At 38.4% G+C, this 20,071-nt stretch overlaps 1 protein-coding gene across 23 annotated transcripts in view; it reads right to left on the bottom strand.

Annotated features, from left to right (window-relative positions):
- MAPKAP1 (MAPK associated protein 1) overlaps positions 1–20,071 on the bottom strand; it is a 270,012-nt gene that overhangs the window by 123,386 nt on the left and 126,555 nt on the right. For all 23 annotated transcript variants that reach the window (XR_002785002.2, XR_010323019.1, XR_002785003.2 and 20 more), the window contains one exon: positions 9,287–9,459. Coding sequence is in view for 19 of the 23 variants with exons in the window: in XM_023544921.2 (XP_023400689.1) it covers positions 9,287–9,459 (173 nt within the window). In the remaining 4 variants the exon portion in view is untranslated. The remainder of the gene's footprint in view (positions 1–9,286; positions 9,460–20,071) is intronic.

Raw genomic sequence — 20,071 nt, 5'->3', positions numbered from 1 at the left:
AAATGAATAAATTTACGAAGCACCTAACCTATACTGCAGCCTGTCCTGAGCCCTGGTGATACCGCAAGGAAAAGAATGATTCACCATAAGACTAATGGAAGTCTTTTCTAAGTCATCGGAAAAGTTTAACAGCAAATGCTGCTTTAACCCCTATGACCCTTTAACTGAACTGAGGGAAAAGTGATTAAACTCCATATTCTCTGCATGGTCATATTGGTTCTTTTTTGTCTTTACAAAGGAATAATTAGTAAAAGAAGCTACTGTGTGGTATGATGACTTCTAAAACTGTTCCAGGACTCCAAATGAGTATTGGGTGTTATGTGCTAGATACCATGCAAAGTGCTTTAGACGCATAAGCTCAATGGATTTCATTCACATCAACTCTGTAAGATAGCCACTTATTACTATTTTTACTTTACAAATTAGGAAACTGAGATTCAATTAGTTTAAATGACTTGCTCAAGATTAAACAACATGTAAATATAGAGCTGAGTATCAAGCCCAGGCACTCAAGAGCTGTCACTCTTGACTCCTGCCTATCCCTATGCCAAAACCACGGTATATAAAGATTTCTCAACACCCTCGGGAACACACACTCCTATGGAAATGCCACACACTTTGAAAAGATGAAGGGAATCATGACACATTACTTATAAAAAAAAAATTAGAGCTTTAGAGAGATTTCTTCCAGTCTCCTCATTTTTACAGACAGGGAACACAGCCTAAAGAAAAGGAATAGCATGCTCAGGATCATATAGTTAAACAGTGGCAATGGCAGGTCTAGAGAATTCAGGTCTCCTGACTTCTGTTCCATTACACTCTTCGGTCAAATCAGAAATTAGTGGTATTTTGAAATGGGAAGAGAAAAGAGGAGCACCTCTGGTTCCCACCTCAGGAATCTCCCAAACACAGGCATCTCAGTTTATAAAACAATGAAAACGGGGACATCTCCTTATGACAGTCTGGTGGAAAACAATAGGGATTTGCAGTCACATCTGCTTTTAATGCTAACTCAACAACTAACTAGTTCAGAGACCAAATCTCTCTGAACACCATTTTCTTACCTAAAAAAAAAAAAACTTTCTCTCTCTAGGAGGATTCAAGCGATTCTCCCTCTGTGGTCTTATAGAACTTGCTTAATACTTCTGCATATCACTTATCATCACATTGCTCCTTTTTCTATTTATGCATCTATGTTCACCTAAAAAGGGAGGGTTCTTCTATTTATCTTTGCATCTTCACTGAAGACTAAAATAGCTCGCAATTACAAGGTACTTAAAAAATATCTGTGGAATGAATGAATATATGAATAGTAGACTGAACCACTTTATTCATGAAAAACATAAAGGGTATTATTAATGATACCTGTGTTAATGAGAAGTGGTGAAATAATAAGCTTTTTCTTTTTCTTGGTTGTCACAGTGACATCTATTAACAAAACGGGGCTTTCTAGGCAATGCACACGTGTCACAGATTGCAGTTCAAGTCAAAGAACCCACAGGAAGAAGTAAGGATGAGTGAAGCCGTTTTACAATTTGTCAAGATATGAGTAGTGGCATCTCATTCTTTTAACAGAGAAAAAGCACTGCAAAACGATTAAAACTATGTAAAAATTTCCCATTATACATACATAACAAGAACGAAAAGAAATACACCAAAAGGTTTACAAAGGTTATGTTTATATTTAAGCCCATGAGTACTTTTTCCTAGTTTTCTATACTTTCCAGTGAGTACGTATAACTTTTATTTTCATTTCTTTATAAAATATTTATTTTTTGGTAAGGGTAATTCATGCTTATTGTAGACGATTTAGAAATATGGTGTAATAAGAAGAAGGGGCTGGGAGAACTTCTCGCATCAGACAAATCACTTGTCCTAGAGACCCTGAACACTGTCTGCCTCACCCACATCCCCTGATTCCGAAGTGGTTGTGTTCTCTACCAACTTCTGGAATTACAAAGGAAATAAACATACCTATCCCATAAGAGGAAACCCTGGTGGTGTAGTAGTTAAGTGCTACGGCTGCTAACCAAAGGGTAGGCAGTTCTAACCTACCAGGTGCTCCTTGGAAACTATAGGACAGTTCTACTCTGTCCTATAGGGTCGCTATGAGTCATAATTAACTTGACAGCAATGGATCTGGTTATATATTTTTTTTAATCCCATAAGAGTCTTCTAAGTTTTAAATAACAATCCATTGCACAGTGCCTGGCATGAAGAAGGGTTCTCATTTTGCCAAGATTTCTTCCACAGCTCTTAAACTTCTGATTACACAGAAGTAGAATAAATTACCCCACAGAAGCATACTGATGGGTAGCACGAAACAGAGAAACCTAAAATCCTGTTTTTGAGTCACTACCAGAGAAGAATGATCAAAAGACTAATGAACAAGGAACACTGGGGTCTCAGAAAGAGGCTTAATTTTACAGTTGTTGTACATACATATTTTAAGGGCTGCCATGGAAGGAGTAATCTCCTTCAGGGAACACGCTGAACAACGAACGGATGCAAAAGGGAGCCTGTTGCCAAAAAGAGATCCAGTGGGGGGTGGGGGGGGGGTGGAGAATGGAGGAACCAAAGCTTTAATGAGCACAATAACTGAATTTCAGTTATCCATGTTTCATCAGATAGAAAACTAAACTTTCTTACTAGTAAAATTAATTTCATTAAATTGCTGACCGCTATTCACTTTATGACAAAAGGCCAATATGGCTTTTATAAAGTGACAGAAGTTTGGAGCTGATATATAGATAGCATTTAATTCATACATGAAAATTCAGGAGCATTCCAGGAAACATCCCAGCTCTCTACCAAATGTGATCTGACATGTTCAATTTACATATTCATAAAAATTCACTCATCTTCAGAAAATGCAAAACACACTTAAGTATGAGGACCAGAGAGATGAATGCTTATTGTGTGTGTATGTGTTTTAATGAAAAATAAAAGAGCCCATGATTCTCTAATGTCCAGTATTCTCATTACTTGCAGCTTGCTGTTTATTCTGATGACAGAAGCAATATTAAAACTGTGTCAGGCATTAGAAACAGAAATAAAAATACTTAGGGTTGCAGCTCAGACACTTATCTTTGAAGATTTCAGACTGTCAAGGATTTCCTTTTCTCCCAAACAAAACTTCCATAAAAATGAAAGTAAACTGATAGATACCATCACAAGGTTCGTCAGATTTGTCAAGCCAAAGCAACCACATACAGAAATGGCTAAGTCTAAATTTTATGGTAAAGGAGTTTTAAGAAGAAAATGCCCATTAATTTTTTAGTGGAAGCAAGATCTTCGTATTGTTCTGAATGAGCCCCTTTGGGGGTAGTTTCTATCGTTAGGTCTTCAAATTCATTATCTTTTCTTTTGTAGCATCTAATTTGCTACTAACCTCATCTTGTATAGTTTTCATTTCAGATATCGTACTAACCTCATCTTGTATAGTTTTCATTTCAGATATCGTACTCTAGGTGTTTCATTTGGGTTTTAAAAAATACATCTTCTATTTCTCTCATTATGCTCATGTTTTCTTCTATCATCTGAACACAAGGATTGTTTTTATAATGGCTGTTCTAAGGTCCTGCTAACTCTATCACCTCTGATGTTACTGGGAAGTCCTCCTTTTTATTGTTCTGAAGTAGAGACATTCTTCAGACAAATTCACGTGGCAGTATTTAAATTTCTGAAACTCATGAAGTCTATTATAAAATTGACTCTCAAGACTTTTACCCACAATCCCACTACTAGTGGGATCTTTCATAAACACAAATATGATATTGTCACTCCCCTGCTTAAAACTTTTCACTCCAAAGAGCTCATATGAAGTAAGTGGCATTCCATAAAGTCTTTCGTTATACTTTGGTCTGCTTTCCAACCCAATCTCCTGCCATTCCAGAACACACATGCTGGGCTCCAGCCATTCCAAATGCTTGTAGTTTCCCTGGTCACGTGCGGGCTCCCATCACTGTGCATACAGGTCTATCAGTTCAAAGGGTCCCTGTTCCTGGTGATCTTCTGAGATTTAGTTTAATCATCAATTCCACTGGGAAGCCTTCCTTGACATCCCTCCCAATCCTGGACTCCCAGATCATCACCCTCAGGCAGAATTAGAAAAAAGCTCTTATTTATGCCCCCAGAGCACTCTAAGTGTCCACTTTCAGAGCAAGTTTTAATGACACTGGAGCTGATATTGTGTGATGTGTTGTCTGTCTAAACCACTAGCCTGGTCCTTAGGGCCACAAACTTTATGACTTTTGTATTCCCTGTACCCAGGATCGTATAGACACCATGTAAATGTTTGGTGAATGAATTAAGCGCATGAATAAAAAGATTACTGAATAAAGGGAGGAAGGGAGGGAGGGAGGCAGGAGAAAAGGGAGAGAGAAAGAAAGGAAGAAGTCCCAAATGGCAATAATGTCTCTGGTGATACCACCATAAGAAAAGCCTCATTTCTTTGTCTAGCAAGGGAAATGGAATAATCCTGGGTTCAAATCTTTACTCTGCCACCTGCTAAATATATGACACTGGGCAGGTTACTTAACTTCCTGATCCTCAATTTTCTCCTGAAGAATTGTTATTTTCTATGACTTATAGAGCTGTGGTAAGGAAAAAGATAATACACTTAAGGTGTTTAGTATGAGGCGTGACACACAGTAGGCACTCCAATGTGTGTTTGTATCTACCAACCCATTACGTAGCAGCATGGTGACTCTGGAAATTGGGAAATGCTTGTAATAGTCCCTCAAGACCCTCACTTATCACTCACATACATACATACATACATTAAAGGATAGACTGAGAACATCTACCTTGGTGATTTTTACTGAATAAAGAGCTGTATACAGTCCAGAAGCTTGTCTTAGCATTTATCATGGAGAAGGGTCTATTTGGCAGTGGGACAAAGGTGGAACATTTCAGCCCAGGTCTTTGTGTATCCCTATGTTCTCATTCACTCTACAAATTATTTACTGAGCATTTGCTATGTGTTAAACACTGTGTTATGGACTGGGAAATACAAGCCAATAAAATAGACATGGTTCAGACTCCAAAATCATATATACTCTACTGCTTACAAGACTTCTTTAGATGGATGTCTCTCAAGTAATCTCAAACCTCGTAACATCCAAGTCTGAACTCTTTTATTTCCATTACTCTGAATCTATTTCTTCTCTAAGACACTCCATTTCAGCACTATCATTCATGTAGTTTTTCAATGCCCATTCTTAGATTCTTATCTCGATCTACTCATACATACTACAAGCCTCAATTAATATATCTAGGCCAATTATTCCCAAATTCATATTTCTAGCTCGTATCTCTCCCCTCTAAACTCCAGACATGAAAGCGTCTCTTCAATACAGCAAAAACCCAAACCCAAACCCACTGCTATTGAGTCAACTCTGACTCATAGCAACACTACAGGACAAGGCAGAACTGCCCGTTAAGGTTTCCAAGGCTGAAAATCTTTACAGAAGCAGACCGTCCCATCTTTCTCCCACTGAGTGGTTCGTGGATCCGAAGGCTGATCCTTTGGTTTAAAACCATGTCAATTCAACAAATGATGTTTCCTGTCCCACTCCCCATCACATACCAAAAACCAAACAAAACCTCATCTTCCAGTGCTCCTTTATCTCACCACACCTCTAGGCAAGTCAGAAATCTAGAAAATCATCTTTGGCATTTCTCTTCTCCCTCACTCACCAAATCCAATCTATTCCCAAGTCCTGTGAATTTTACCTCTCAAATATTTCCACAATCCGTCCACTTCTCTCAATCTCCACTCTAGCGTCTTTGGATTCATTCCACTCCATTCTCTCTTCCCTTCCTTGTGCTCCAGCCACACAGGCCTTTAGTTCCTTGACCTTAACATGCTTTCTACTGTAGTTGCCATGCTATTCTATTTGCCTGGAAGCTCCCCTCCCAAATGCATCTGATAACCACTTTCTCAGGGAATTTTCTCCCTGACTCGCTAGGCATTCCTTTCCTTCAGAAAACTTAACTCAGTTTTTAAGCAAACATTATTTTGTTTAATTATCTGGGTAATCTCTATTTCTTTCACTAGATATAGGATTCGTGAAAGAGAGACCATGTCTGGTTTCACTCACTACTATATGCCTGGTATGTAGCAAACACTCAATATACATTTGTTGAATGCATGAATGAATACAAATGATAAATGAAATGAGCCAGTTACAAAGTGCTATTACACTTGATAATTTCTTCTTCCTCTTCAAAATGTATATATTTTTGAGTGTGGCAATCAAATTTTTCTTAATCTCAATACCCTGGACCTGGAACTCCACGTGTATTTGCTGAACGAGAGAATGAACAGGGACTTTAAGTCTTTGAGGTTAAGCAGGATATAAAGAGAAGAATGAGAAAGGCATTTTCGACTAAGGAAACAGCAAAAGCAGGCATGGTATTGCCATCAAAAAGGCATTAGGATGCACAGATGGGGGTCAGACTGGGAAGGCCTTGACTGCTTAGACTAGGAAGCTTAGGCTGTATTAGTTCAGTAAGTGGTTCTCAATTATGACTCTAAGGCATATAAATTAGAAGCAACAACCTAGAAATGGGGAGAAGAGCATATACAGGTAGACATGCAGACAGCAAAAACAGGAAAGTATAAAGAACATACAAAATAATTCAAATAGTAAAGTTATCTGGAAACACACAGTGTAAGATTAAACATTTCTATATACTTTGAGAAGCCCACAAAGGCCCTCATACTATAATCATGGGTTATTAAAAAAGGGCTGAATTATGCTACCACTGCTGATACCACTACTGGTATGGGCTACAGCTGTAGCCAGCTATCGTTATAGTAGTTAGCAGCAGAAATAAACATTTATTGAGCACTTACCTTGTATTTTCTTATTTGATTTTTATAGCTACCTGGTTAGGTAGTTTTTACCTTCATTTTACATTTAAAGACGTTGTAGCACATGGGGCTTAATAACTCATCAAAGATCACCCTGATGGTAAGCGTTAACTTAAGAATTAAAAACCAGATTATGACTTTGGATCTCACACTCTTACATACTATGCTACATTTTGATGAAAAAGGTAAGGAAAGATGTTAATACATTTTAGAGAACTTTTAATGAAAAATGATTAAAATAAAGTATGATGCTTAATGGGATAAACTCTCAATTATCTAAAAAACTCGTCAAGATTTCTCAAGGGCTCTAGACAGCTGATGTTACATCAGAATGAAGTGAATCCACGGCACTCCCCACTGCATGGCTGTATCACGTCTTGGTATACTTCATAGCTGTACTATCCAATATGGTAAGAACGAGCTAAAAGTGTCTGTGGAACACCTGAATTGTTACTAGTCTGAATTGGAATAAGCTGTAAGCAGCAAATAAATACCAAATAGTGAGGACTTAAAACCCATTGCCATCAAGTTGATTTTGACTCATAGAGACCCTGTAGGTTATAGGTTTTCCAAGGAGCAGCTGGTGGATTCGAATTGCCAACCTCTTGGTCAGCAGCTGTAGCTCTTAACCACAGTGCCACCCGGGCTCCAGTGAAGACTTAGGAACAAAAAGTAAAAGGAATCTTAAATGTTTCATTAACTTTTTTTTTTAATATTGACTACATGTTGAAATGGTACTGTTTTGGATATATTGGATTAAATAAAGGATATTATGAAAAATTTTTTTAAAATATGGAGTCAGATCTCATAGCATCTCACTCTACATTTTATTGTATTATACTGTATCATTTTTGCTGGCTATCTACTTTTTTTTTTTTTTTTTTAATCTACCTTAGAAAGTAAGCTCCTCAATTGCTCCTTCTCTATTCCCAGGACCTAGCACAATGCCTGGAGTAAGTATGGACTCTATAAATATTTTGTTGCTACCTGTAACAGAGCTCCATGGGAGGGGGCATAATAATATGGATCTGGGACTCCACAGTCAGAGATTCCTGGGTTTGAATACCAATTCTACCACTCACTGTATGATTTAGGCAAGTCATTCAGCCTCTCTAAGTTTTAGTTTCCTCATATACAAAATAAGGATGACAATGCTTGTCACAGTTCAACTCCTGTTACTTACCAGCTATGTAATCCTGGCAACTTCTTTTACCTCTCTTGGTTTCAGTGCCTACACTAAGCAATGTTTTAAGAATTAAATTAGACAACATACATAAAGTCACTAGCCTGTGGCTCCCTTTCCTGTTTGCTTGTTTCCATTTCATACTTAAAAGGGACAATACCACAGCTCAGTCTTGAGCAGAGCTGCTGGCTTAACCCTTTGCTGAGCCTAGGTGGTATCTTGATTTTAAAAGGTTTCTGATTGCCACTGCAGCAACAAAGATTATTTTTATATCCACAACATTATCAGGGAACGTAGAAGATGATGTCAATAAGAACTGAAAAGCACATTTTTATGCATGATCTTAATGTACGTTTAAAAAAAAAAACCTCAATTGAGTGGACCATACTAAGTCTGAAAATATTGAAGAAGAGGAAGTCTCCATGAGAATCTACTTTCAAAATGAAGACATCCACATTCTGCTGTATTCCAAATCTATTACTAGAAAGAACACATAAAACTAGAAATTCACAGGGGAGAACCAGTGCAGGAAAAGCACTTTAAAGTTTGAGTTATGTACAGGCACAGAGACCCTGCTACATTTTTTAATATAATTTTTTTAATGAGGAAGACAGCCTAGTGATAGAGAGAAAACTAAACCACTGAATGATAAAACAATAATTCAGATCAAAAGTTCTGTAGGAGGCAGAAAGAAATAATAAACAAACCTTGGCATCAGACAGACCTGGAATCAAATCCTGACTCAGCCATCTCCCATCTGGGTAGCCTTCAGCAAGTAACAACTCTCTGACTCTGCTTTTCCTCCTCTGCAGAATGAGGACCGTAACGTTTACCTCACAGGGAGCTGGGAGAATTAAACAAGATACCACGTATGACGTGCCCAGCACTGTGTCTAACTCAACAAAGATGCTCGGCAATCATTGTTCCCTCTATTCCCTCCCATACTGCGTTTGTAAGAAGGTATCATAAAAGGGTTTAGAAATTGCTAAAATTCATTTTCTCATGTCTGGGTTCACAAACTAAACAGTTTAATTTCTAAGCAGATTCTCTGAGATAAGTGGTAGCTACAGACCTGAAATCTGGTAAGCAACCTGAGCTGGATCAGTGTAGCAGTCTGGTTCCCAGACCATGCCTAAAAAAACTAACCCAGCACAGAATGCAGCCCACCTGGGCAGCCAGGAGACAGCCAGAACTAGAGAGCAGCCAAAAAGAGAAAGGATTACTTGAGCTTCGGCTCCCGTCCTTCACTCGTGTACTGCCAACAGATGAGCCCGATCAAGTCTTGCACCCTGGCGCTGGCCATTGTTACCACGGTCATTGGCAAGAGTCTGTCCTGGCTCGAGTGCAGGGGTAGGTAGACGTCAATCTTCTTGGTTGCTGTTGTGCCTACATGACCCTGTGGACAGAGCACAAGCGTAAGGTAAAGCACACAGTTAAGGTCATGGAGACCCTACTGAGCCACAACCATTCCTCTCCAGGTTCTGTGTTTAGCACAGCCATTTCTCATTCTTTCTGCACAGACCTGCTTATGAACCTGGAATGGTCCCAAAGTGGAAATAATGTCTAGTTTCAAGTGTTTTTGTTTTCTTTTTATTGTTGTCATTCTTTTTCTTTTAATTTTTATTTTCTAATGGCCTAATTACGGCAGTGGGTTTGGGTTTTTTTTTCTTTATTTGGTTAATGGCCTAATGGATCCAGCTCTGCCAGCAAGAAGGTAAATCAGCGCTACAACTAAGATGTACAAATTAGAGTGGTAAGCAGAGCTGATGTTTGGTGTCGGCAGACCTCCTTTGCTACTAACTCACAGAGTGACCTTGGAAAAGTCACCATAAGACCTTGCGATCAGCTGCCCTCCCTGGAAGCTGCCCTCTCAGGCCTCTGTGAGGCTTTGGGATAAGCTGACTGGGAAGTTGGCATGCTCTCTGGGGAAGCATTCAGGTCTGCAGCACTGGAACCAAGTGCTTGCTTTCTCAGAGACTGTTAGACTTAATTCCATTATGTAGTACATCTGCTTACTTAAGTCACCTTCACAAGTTCAAGCGTCTCTGGTCTTCCATTCTTGCCCTAACTGCCATCACCACACTGCTCTAGACATACCTGATCCTTCCCATACATCTACCCCTCCTTCGTCCTAAACCTCCCATATCGCTCTCTGGAACTCCTGCACTAATCAACAAACTTTCACAAATCCCAAGTTTCTTTTTGAAAACATGCTGCCACCTCTTTGCCTTAACTGAAAATCTGCTGGTCACTGAGTATACCGTTTCTTCTGCAGTCTCTTCAAAAGAGGACTGTTTGCTTTTTTTTTTTCCCCCCTAAGCCCCCAAATCCCCAAGGCCAGGAGGTGATGTAGGTACACTTGGCCTCACTAATACTTCCAGACTATCACTCTCCTCTCATGCAAAAATCCCTGTTTCTTGCAGCCCAAATCATCCAACTACACCATTCTCTTCCTCTCGTTTTTTTGTTCCTGTTATCTACCAACTTCCTGATCATTCTCCCTCCCTTATTGAAGACCTGAGCTCCTGGCTCACAGTCCTCCCACCCTAACTCTTGTCATCATTCTTGGTAATGTGATCTAAAGGAATAATCTGCCCAACAACCAAGTCTCTCAATCCCTAGACCATGCCATCTCCAATGCCTTTTCCTCCACACCACTTTAATCATTTACTGCGGTAGGTACAACATGGATCTGCACCAACTCTAAAATCTCAAATTAAGACACCCCTTTCTTCACTCAAAATATTCTAGTACACTTTCAACTCATTTGTTCAAGTAGACTTCAAATTCTTCAACCTCCGATCCACTGACCCACCACCTTTTTATTATCCATCAGCCAAATCTCACTCCCTACTCAACCCCCCATATCTCACGGTCCATCATAATCATTCCTTTGCAAATACTGTTTTTCTCCCCTCTCTTGGACTCAACTGACAGAATCCCAATCTTGCCTGAACCCAACTCTCTGCATTCCCCAGCTAAAAACTGCTGGAGAAAAATCAGGTAGCTACACAAACTGATTTTAAACTCAGAGGACAAAGCTCATATGGACATTCAACACTTTATAGCAAGCCTACTACATCTCCTTATCCAACCACCTCCCAACCCCACCCAAGATCACTACTGTATACTTTTTGTTTCTCTCCTTAAACTTCACATAGCTCCACAAGCCCCTCTTGAAATTCAGCTGCTGTCTTTTGTTCATACACTGCCAAAAGATGAGAAAATATTCCTAGTCTGCAATGAGGAAAGAAAAGCTTTTATTTAGAAAGGAACTTATTGGCCCATCATCAAATCCACCAACTTACTTGGATTCTATTCATTTTTTCCCTCCTTGTTCACTGGAGTGTTGCTTACCTTATTAAAGGCTGATCTCTCCACTTGTGTTGTGTGTCACCTTCACAAGGATTTCACTCCTTCACTTATCCTCATCTCTTGCGTTAGCAACCTTGCCCTTTCCTATTTTCATGACACCACACTTCGTTTTTCCTTCTTCCTTTCTGATTCCTGTTTCTCAAACTCCCTTACAGGTTACTCCTCCTCTACCCAATCTCTAATTGCTAGTGCTCCTCAGGAAACCCTGGTGGCGTAGTGGTTAAGAGCTACAGCTGCTAACCAAAAGGCTGGCAGTTGGAACCCACCAGGCACCCCTTGGAAACCCTAGGGGCAGTTCTCCTCTGTCCTATAGGGTCACTATGAGTCGGAATCAATTTCACGGCAATTAGTTTTTTAACAAGCACTCCTCAGGGCTCTAGGATGGAACCTCTTTTGTCTGTCTGTCCATCTGTCTCTACACTCTTTTCCATAAGTGATCTTACCAGTCCCAAAGCTTTAACAATCTATATCTTGATGACACCCAAGTCTTATCTCCACCTGAAACTTCCATCTAGAATCCCAAATTCATACATCAAATAGTCTATGTAATATGTGGAAAGGTATCACAGACAAACTTAAGTTCTAACCTGAACGTTTTACCATCCCTCACTACTTCCCATGCACATTATAACAGACTTTCTCATTTCAGTAAATGCTATCACCACTAATCCAACTGCTTAAGTCAATAATCCTAATTCTTCCTTCTCCCTCATATTGCCTATCTACTCCATTAGCAAGTTCTAGAGGGTCTACTTCAAAAATATATTTAAATGGATAAAGTGGAATCTTTTCAACATATAGTGCTGGAACAACTGGAGTAAAAAAACCCAAACCAAACCTGTTGCCATCGAGTCGATTCCAACTTATAGCAACCCTACAGGACAGAGAAGAACTGCCCCACAGGGTTTCCAAGGAGCGGCTGGTGGATTTGAACCTGCTGACCCTTTGGTTAGCAGCTGGCCTCTTAACCAGGGCTCCAACGCTGGAGAGCCACATGCAAAAGAATGAATATAGACCACTACCTAACAAAAAAATTAACTCAAAATGAATCAAAGACATAAATGTAAGAGCTAAAACTATAAAAAGCTTAAAAGGAAACACAGGTGTATAATTTTCATGACCTTGGATTAGGCAATGCTTTCTTTTATATGACACCAAAAGCATAAGCAACAAAAGAAAAATTAAATAAACTGGACTTCATCCAAATTAAAAGCTTTTGTGTATCAAAGGACATTATCAAGAAAGTGAAAAGAACACACAAAAAAAGAGAAAATATTTGCAAATCCCATATCTCATAAGGATCTACTATCTAGGATATATATATATAAAGAACCCTTACAACTCAACAATAAAAGAGACAAATAACCCAATTTAAAAATGGGCAAAGGATCTGAAAAGACATTTCTCCAAAGATATATGAATGGACAATAAGCTTATGAAAAGATGTTCGAAATCATTAGTCATTAACAGATAAAAAAAATTTTTTTTTCATTAGTCATTAGGGAAATGCAAATTAAAATCACAACTTTGCACCCACTAGGATGGATATAATTTTTTAAAAACAGAAAATAACAAGCGTTGGCAAGGTTGTAAAAAAACTGGAACCCATATACATTGCCGGTGTAAATGTAAAATAGTGCGGTTACTGTGGAAAACAGTTTGGCAGTTCCTCAAAAAGTTAAACATAGAAAACACCGTATGACCTAGCCATTCCATGCCCGAGAGAATCGAAAACATATGTTCACGCAAAAACTTGTACACATGTTCACTGCAGCATTACTCACAATAGCCAAAAAGTGGAAACAATACAAATGTCCATGAACTGATTAACGGAAAAATAAAATCCATGCAATGGATTAGTGAGCCATAAAAAAGAATGAAGTATCGATACACACTATAACAAGGTTGAACCTTGAAAATGTTATGCTAAGAGAAAGAAGTCAGACACAAAAGACTATACATATTGTTTGATTCCATTATGTGAAATGTCCAGAATAGGCAGATCTATGGAGACAGAAAGTGATTAATGACTGCCAGTTGTGGGGGGAGGGGGAGATTGAGAAGTATGGTTCTTTTGGTGGTCATGGAAATGTTCTGGAATTAGATAGTAGTCATTGTTGCACAACATTGTAAATATACTAAAAGCCACTGAATTGTACACTTTAAAATGGTTAGAAAGGTGAATTTAATGTCAATTTAAAAAAGTGTTTATAACTATATATTTCAAACCCATCCCATTTCTCTCAATCTCTGTTGCCACCAAAACACCATCAGGACTCACCTGGATTTCAAACTGACCTCCTATACTCCTGCCTGTTCCAACTTGTTCTTCACACAGGAGCAAGGTTTGTTGTTTGTTGTTTTTATCTCAAATCTGATCACATTACATCCCTATTTAAATTCCTTCGATGAATGCTTTCCCATAGCACTTTGAATAAAATCCAAATTTCTTGCAATGTCCAATAATGCACCACATGATCTGGTCCATACTTAACGTCTCCAACATCTATTGCCACTCCCCAGCCTGCTCGTCATGCTTCAGCTACGACGGCCTTCTAGCAGTGCCCTGAATGTGCATGTGTGTGTATATAGCTTGCTTGCATCTCCTACTTTTAAGGCCTTACTTGCATCTCCCACTTTAAGACCTTCTATTTTTTTTTTTTTTATATCTAGAAGGCTCTTTCTCATTGTCTTTGCATGGCTAACTCCTCATCTATTGTGTGATCTTGGGCAGGTTACTTGCTCTCTCTGTGCTTCCATTTCCTCATATGTAAAATGATAATAATGATAAAAAAAAAAACAGGACCATGATTTTCAAGCTTCAGCTCATATGACACCTCTCCAGAGAAACAATCCCACAGAAAGAAGCTCCTCCCACAGTTATTTTCTCACATATGCTGTTCACTTCCTCCACAGCACTTAAAATTTGATATTTCATATTTATTCATGTACATCTTCAGTATATGCCTTTCCCACTAGACTCTGAACTTCTATGATAGCAGCATGTCTATCTTGTTTACTCTTGTATATACAATGCCTAGCACTGTGCCTGACAGAGAAAAAACCCTTAAAAAAAAAATTCTGTGGAACTATAGAATGAATGCATGAATGATTCTACCAGGACACATGATAAGGACTCAGGAAACATTAGCTTCTTCCACTCCTCTTTCCCTTCCTCTGTGGGTCTGCTCCCTGGTCTGGAGATAGAAAAACCTGCAAAATCATGTGGTTCCATCTCTATAATTCTACCATTCTTCGTGAGAAAGAAAATGAGAACTAGGGAAGGGAAATATGTAAAACTAGTTTAAAAAACATTTAAACTAGTGACATTCCACTTCTCATATAACCCAGCATTTAATATCAGATCAGCTGATCTTCTTTTTCTCTGTCTGGTCTCTATGTTACAAAGCAAATAATGAAAAGGTAATTTTCCTACATAAAGCTCTCTCTTCCCTTCTCAGGCATACACATACGTATGGATGCACAAGCTTATGCATGTTTTTCAGCTTGGAAATAATAATTACCATGAGTAGCAAAGACTTCTCCAAACAGCAAGTGTTTTAACCTTATCAGACAGGCAAGGGATTAAAGTTAAAACAGTGGCAATCTGTGGGTTTATCGTCTTCCTTCTCAAAACCCAGACCAATTGGCTCTCATTGCTCTCCCTTTGTATTTCTGTTTATTCCTCTTCCTTCTTCTAAAGAACTGGAGCTGAACTGGAGCTACAGGATCACAGTATCTCAAGACACAAAGATTCAATGAGGTAACAAATGCAAATGGTTTTATAAACTGTAAAATGTTTTATAAATGCAGGGCAGTATACTGGAAAAAGCCTAAGTTTTTTAATCAACCCCATTTTTATTACTCAAGTCTATTATATAGTCATATGGGGGCCAAAGATGAATGCTTATAAAGCTCAAAGTTCCATAATCAAAGTGGAAAACCCAGGACTCAAATCCATGTCTGTCTGTCTGTCTCCAAAACCCCTATTTTAAACATCAATGCCTTCTTCCCCTAAGCTTATTCTTAATGTAATCAATTCCCACTTTCCAGTACTTGAAAATCATCTCACTCTCCCTCTTTTCCTCACACACTCAGAGTTCTGCCTAAAGCGGTCTCCCACAGAAAGGACTAGCTCTGAAGAGCTGCTCAAAGAGACCTGTTAGGGGATCTGCTCCTATGAATTTTGCCATTGTCAGTTGAGTGCAAGGCAATCACCATTGTTTATGAAATGAAGGCAGGATAGTTATATAGCACTCCCTATGAATACCTTTATCCTCTTCACTTCATAGTGAAATACCAAGTATGTAGAAACCTATGAGAATAAAATATGGTAAATACTTATTAAATGAGTGAAGCACTTTATCATTTTAATCTTCTAATTCCATTCTGAGGCACTGGTGACAGAAAAAAAAACTGCTTTGCACAAACCCTGAAATTATGTATTTTTTAATAAGGAGACTCTTCTGAAAAAACTCAAGGTGGTGGCAGTTAGCTCTATCTAATAGTCCCTGTGTTGCAATATTTAGTAGGAATCATCTAAAACGAAAAACAATCCATCAACATAATAGAAAGTAATTAACTTATAAAAAAAATAAGATGACCAAAGGATTAAAAGTATTCATCACACATCAAGACAACCAATATTCCAAAGACCTAACATCTAACTATTAAAAAGCAACTAGTAATAAACAAAGATCATATCACACAGTTTCACTGCGTGGCAATTTCCGCATTCTGTAATACGGGATTGGAGAAATGGAGGCATAATCAGAGCATAGGTTGAGGGGAACATAATAAACATAGGGGACACTGGTTTAGCTTCATCTTTCTCAGTCATTCATGTATTCAACAAACATACACTGAAACACCATGCTGGGCCCTGAAGACAAAGCTAAGTGAGACACAGTACAGATCCTCACTAAGCTCAGAGTCTGCTGAAGGGCACAGGCCAGCAACCAGACAATAATAATAGGCCAATGTGAGAAAGTTTAAAAGGGGGAAGTACAGGCTTTGATGAGGGCTCAGAAGTAACCCAGACTAAAGGAGGTTGGCATTCACTTCCTAAATATAGCACTTTACTCTTCCATCCAATAGAGCCATGAACCCAAGGAAAAGAGTCTTACTGTATTTAAACACCTACTAAACTAATATACCAAAAGGTGAGTAAGGGTTCCCTCTGAGACACGGGATTATGAGTGATTTAATTTTCTGATATATAGTTTTCTGAATTTTCTATAATGAACATGTATTATTTTTATAATTAGAAATAGTAGTGTAATTAAAACAACAACAAAAAAGATAATAAGAATAACTACCACTGAGGGCTTAAGAATTTTAGGTAAGAGAAAGAGAGGACCAATTTTGAAAATGTAGCCTATTTTAAGGCAGCCAGCAAACATTTATTAATAATGTACTATGTGCCAGGTACTGCAACAGGCTGCTGGAACAAATAAGTTGAAAATATAACTCTGACACCTTCCTATGGCAGGTCAGGTAATTTTTATCAGAGAAAAATAAAAAGAGTATTAAATTCATAATGAGCTCACAAATTTAGAGTTGAACAACACTCTCCAGAGGAGTTCCTAAACCAAGGTATGCCCCCAATTTAAGTTTTGGAACAAAAAGAAAGGGAAAACTATTTCCTGTAGCAAAATTATTCCTCCTAACACACAAATGCAATTCATGAAGACCACTGGACTCCTCCAGTATTCCTATCACATGCCTCTCCATGACTTGGCTCTGCAAATGCAGCCAGAGTCGCAAATGCAACACATCTGGGACCAATTTTCTTCTTTATTATCTTGACTCTCATTCTATTTTCAATCTCGGTTAAGGTTTTCATTATCTACTCTGTCAGCTAATCTAGGAATCTTAACTCCTCTTTCTGTCTCATCCTCTACATAATTTCTCGGCGAGACTACTGCAGCAATGTCCCATCTATCTCCTTGTCTCTAAAATCCCTCCTCTCTCCAGATCTCTCTCTCCTTACTGCCACCAATGTGATTTTTCTCATATCACTGACCGTGCCAGTCACCAATTCAGTAACATGTGGTTCTCCAGGACTAACATTCTAACTCCTTAAGCATGGCAGTTAAGACTCTTCATTACCTGGTCTCAATGTATCACTGCTAAAGTATACTGAATAGTGGTTAAGAGCACAAACTTGGGGTCAGCCAGACCCAGGTTTGAATCCTGGCTCTGCCACTTCCTGAGCTGCTATATCTTAGACTTTGAGTAAGTAACTTCACCTCTCAGAACCTCCATTTCCTCACTTAGAAAAGGAAATAAGATATATATAAAAAGCCTAACACATAGTCAATGATCAAGAAATGTAGCTCTTGTTGTCCTTCAGCTCAAATGTCACATCTTCTAAGTTGTTTCCAGTGTTTCACTATCATGAGTAATATTCTGATGAACACCTTTTTTATATAAATGTTGGTACATCTATTCCTGGGAGCAGATTATTGGGCCAAAGGGTATGACTAGTTTGTGGCTTGTGATATACACTAGGAATGTTCAGTCTTTTGAAAATTATCTTTATGCCAATCATAAAATGCCAATGTGACGAACCACACGTCATCTAATACATAATAGCTCATAAAATGTAAACACTTAAAAATTTAAATAACTGCAAATATACAGAATATGAATACGTTGAATTTGAATATGATGATGAATTAGAACATTGTATCAATACCTTATTTTTTCCTGATCCCATTAATTAAAATAATGTACAATTTACTGTCTATCATAAAATTAATTTCAAAACTATGTACTGGATAGTTTCCAAAATAGAGGAAGCAAGAAGAATAGGTGGTATTCAGTTCAAAATAATCCTGAATTAAGAAACATTCAAATCAAGTGAGTTAGCTCATAGACTGAATTTTCTGAACTGATAAGGCTTAAAGGCAGAAGGTTCAGTTAGCAGCACTACTTAACATAAAGGTTTGTCAATAATAAATTGAGTATCAGATCTCAAAGCTGTTGCTAAGTGTTCAATTTCTCTGTCAAGAGAAAGAATAGACAGCTTGGCTAGTGCAATTCAAGAGACAAAAAGCAGGCAACATTATTCCATTAGTCACAACTGCACAAGCAGGTCATTATATGTAATTTTAATTCAGAAATAAATATGTCAGTGCATCCAGACAATGTAACGATGCAAACTGATAAAAGAGTTATTTGTGGCCTTCAAAAGTTAAAAAAATACTCTCTTAAAGGAATGGCTGCAGTTCCATTCCACCAGTACTTCCCTCCCCAATTCCCTTACAAGGACCAAAAGATGCTATATTCTACCAACCGTCTACTACTCAATAACGTGGCATCCAAACTTAGAATACGGGTCTCAAATTATCACTACTCTGATGATGATTAACGGACCTCATTTGATCAGAAGCAATAATTTCAAACAAAATCTGGCCTACCCTGGTCCACCAAACCAAACCTGTTGCCTGGGACTCGATTCTGATTCATAGCGACCTTATAGGACAGAGTAGAACCACCCCATAGGGTTTCCAAGGAGCAGCTGGTGGATACGAACTGCGAACCTTTTGGTTAGCACCCGAGCTCTTAACCACTGCGCCACCAGGGTGCCAATCTGGTCTAAGCCAGGCTTAGCTGACCATGAGAAATAAAGACGGTCCACATGGGGGAAAAAAAAAAAGAATGAGAGAGAATCGCAGCATTTTGCTCTTAATAAAATGCTGGCTTTATGGGCTCTGAAAAAGAACTCACCTTTTTACATCCAACATGGCAGCAATGAATTTATGAATAGATTTTGTATAAAATTCTATGACAAATCCATTCAGAGCTAGGGGCTTGGCTTGCAGCACTATCTTAACCCTCAATAAATCTGGAAAGCTTAAAGCCTATTAAATTAACATTTCCCTGATCTGGCACCTGTAGTCAAGTTAATTTGTCAAAAACATTTCTACAGTTTGTCACTGGAACACTGTTATTTTCTGACAAGTTTAAAATAAAATTGACAAAATCTCATTAATTTCCCCTGAATCATCAACCTTGGTTCCATTAAGCTTTTATTATTAAGAATGCCAACTGTCACTCTTTGTTTAACAAGGTCAAGTTCTGATCTGAGTACCTCCAGGATACTTGCTATATTAATAGGAGCCAGTGAGGCAGCACAGTGTGGTACTTTTAAAAGCACATGTCAGATTAGACAGACCTGGGTTCAATACTCAGCAATACCACTTAGTGTTTGTCCGTGGATAACTTATTTAACTTTTCTGAGTCCCAATTTCCCCATCTATAAACTGTAGTTAATAAAGGTACCTCTTCATGAAGATGTTGAGAAGATTATCACTTGGACTTATCGCTCTGCCTAGTCCGCAGAAAAGGCTCAAGAAATGTTGGTTATTATGTTTCTTTTTTCTAGTGTTCCCAAAGTCTCATCCATAGACTTAGAAAGAAAAAAAAAAACAGCTTTATTGCCATTCATAGACTTTTAAAACTATAAGGAGTCTCAGGGGTCAACCCCTTTAGAACACTTCTACAAATGGTTGTCCTCCAACCTCCCCTAAACACCTCCACTGATGAGGTCCCCACCACCTTCTGAAGCAAACTCTTCACTTCAGTGTTTGGGCAGACAGTTTTGATAGCTAAAACATTTTTCCTTA

This window comes from Loxodonta africana, chromosome 9, assembly GCF_030014295.1.
Source record: "Loxodonta africana isolate mLoxAfr1 chromosome 9, mLoxAfr1.hap2, whole genome shotgun sequence".
Lineage (NCBI taxonomy): Eukaryota > Metazoa > Chordata > Mammalia > Proboscidea > Elephantidae > Loxodonta > Loxodonta africana.
Note: the sequence above shows the minus strand (reverse complement) of the source record. Positions and strands in the feature narration are given on the sequence as shown.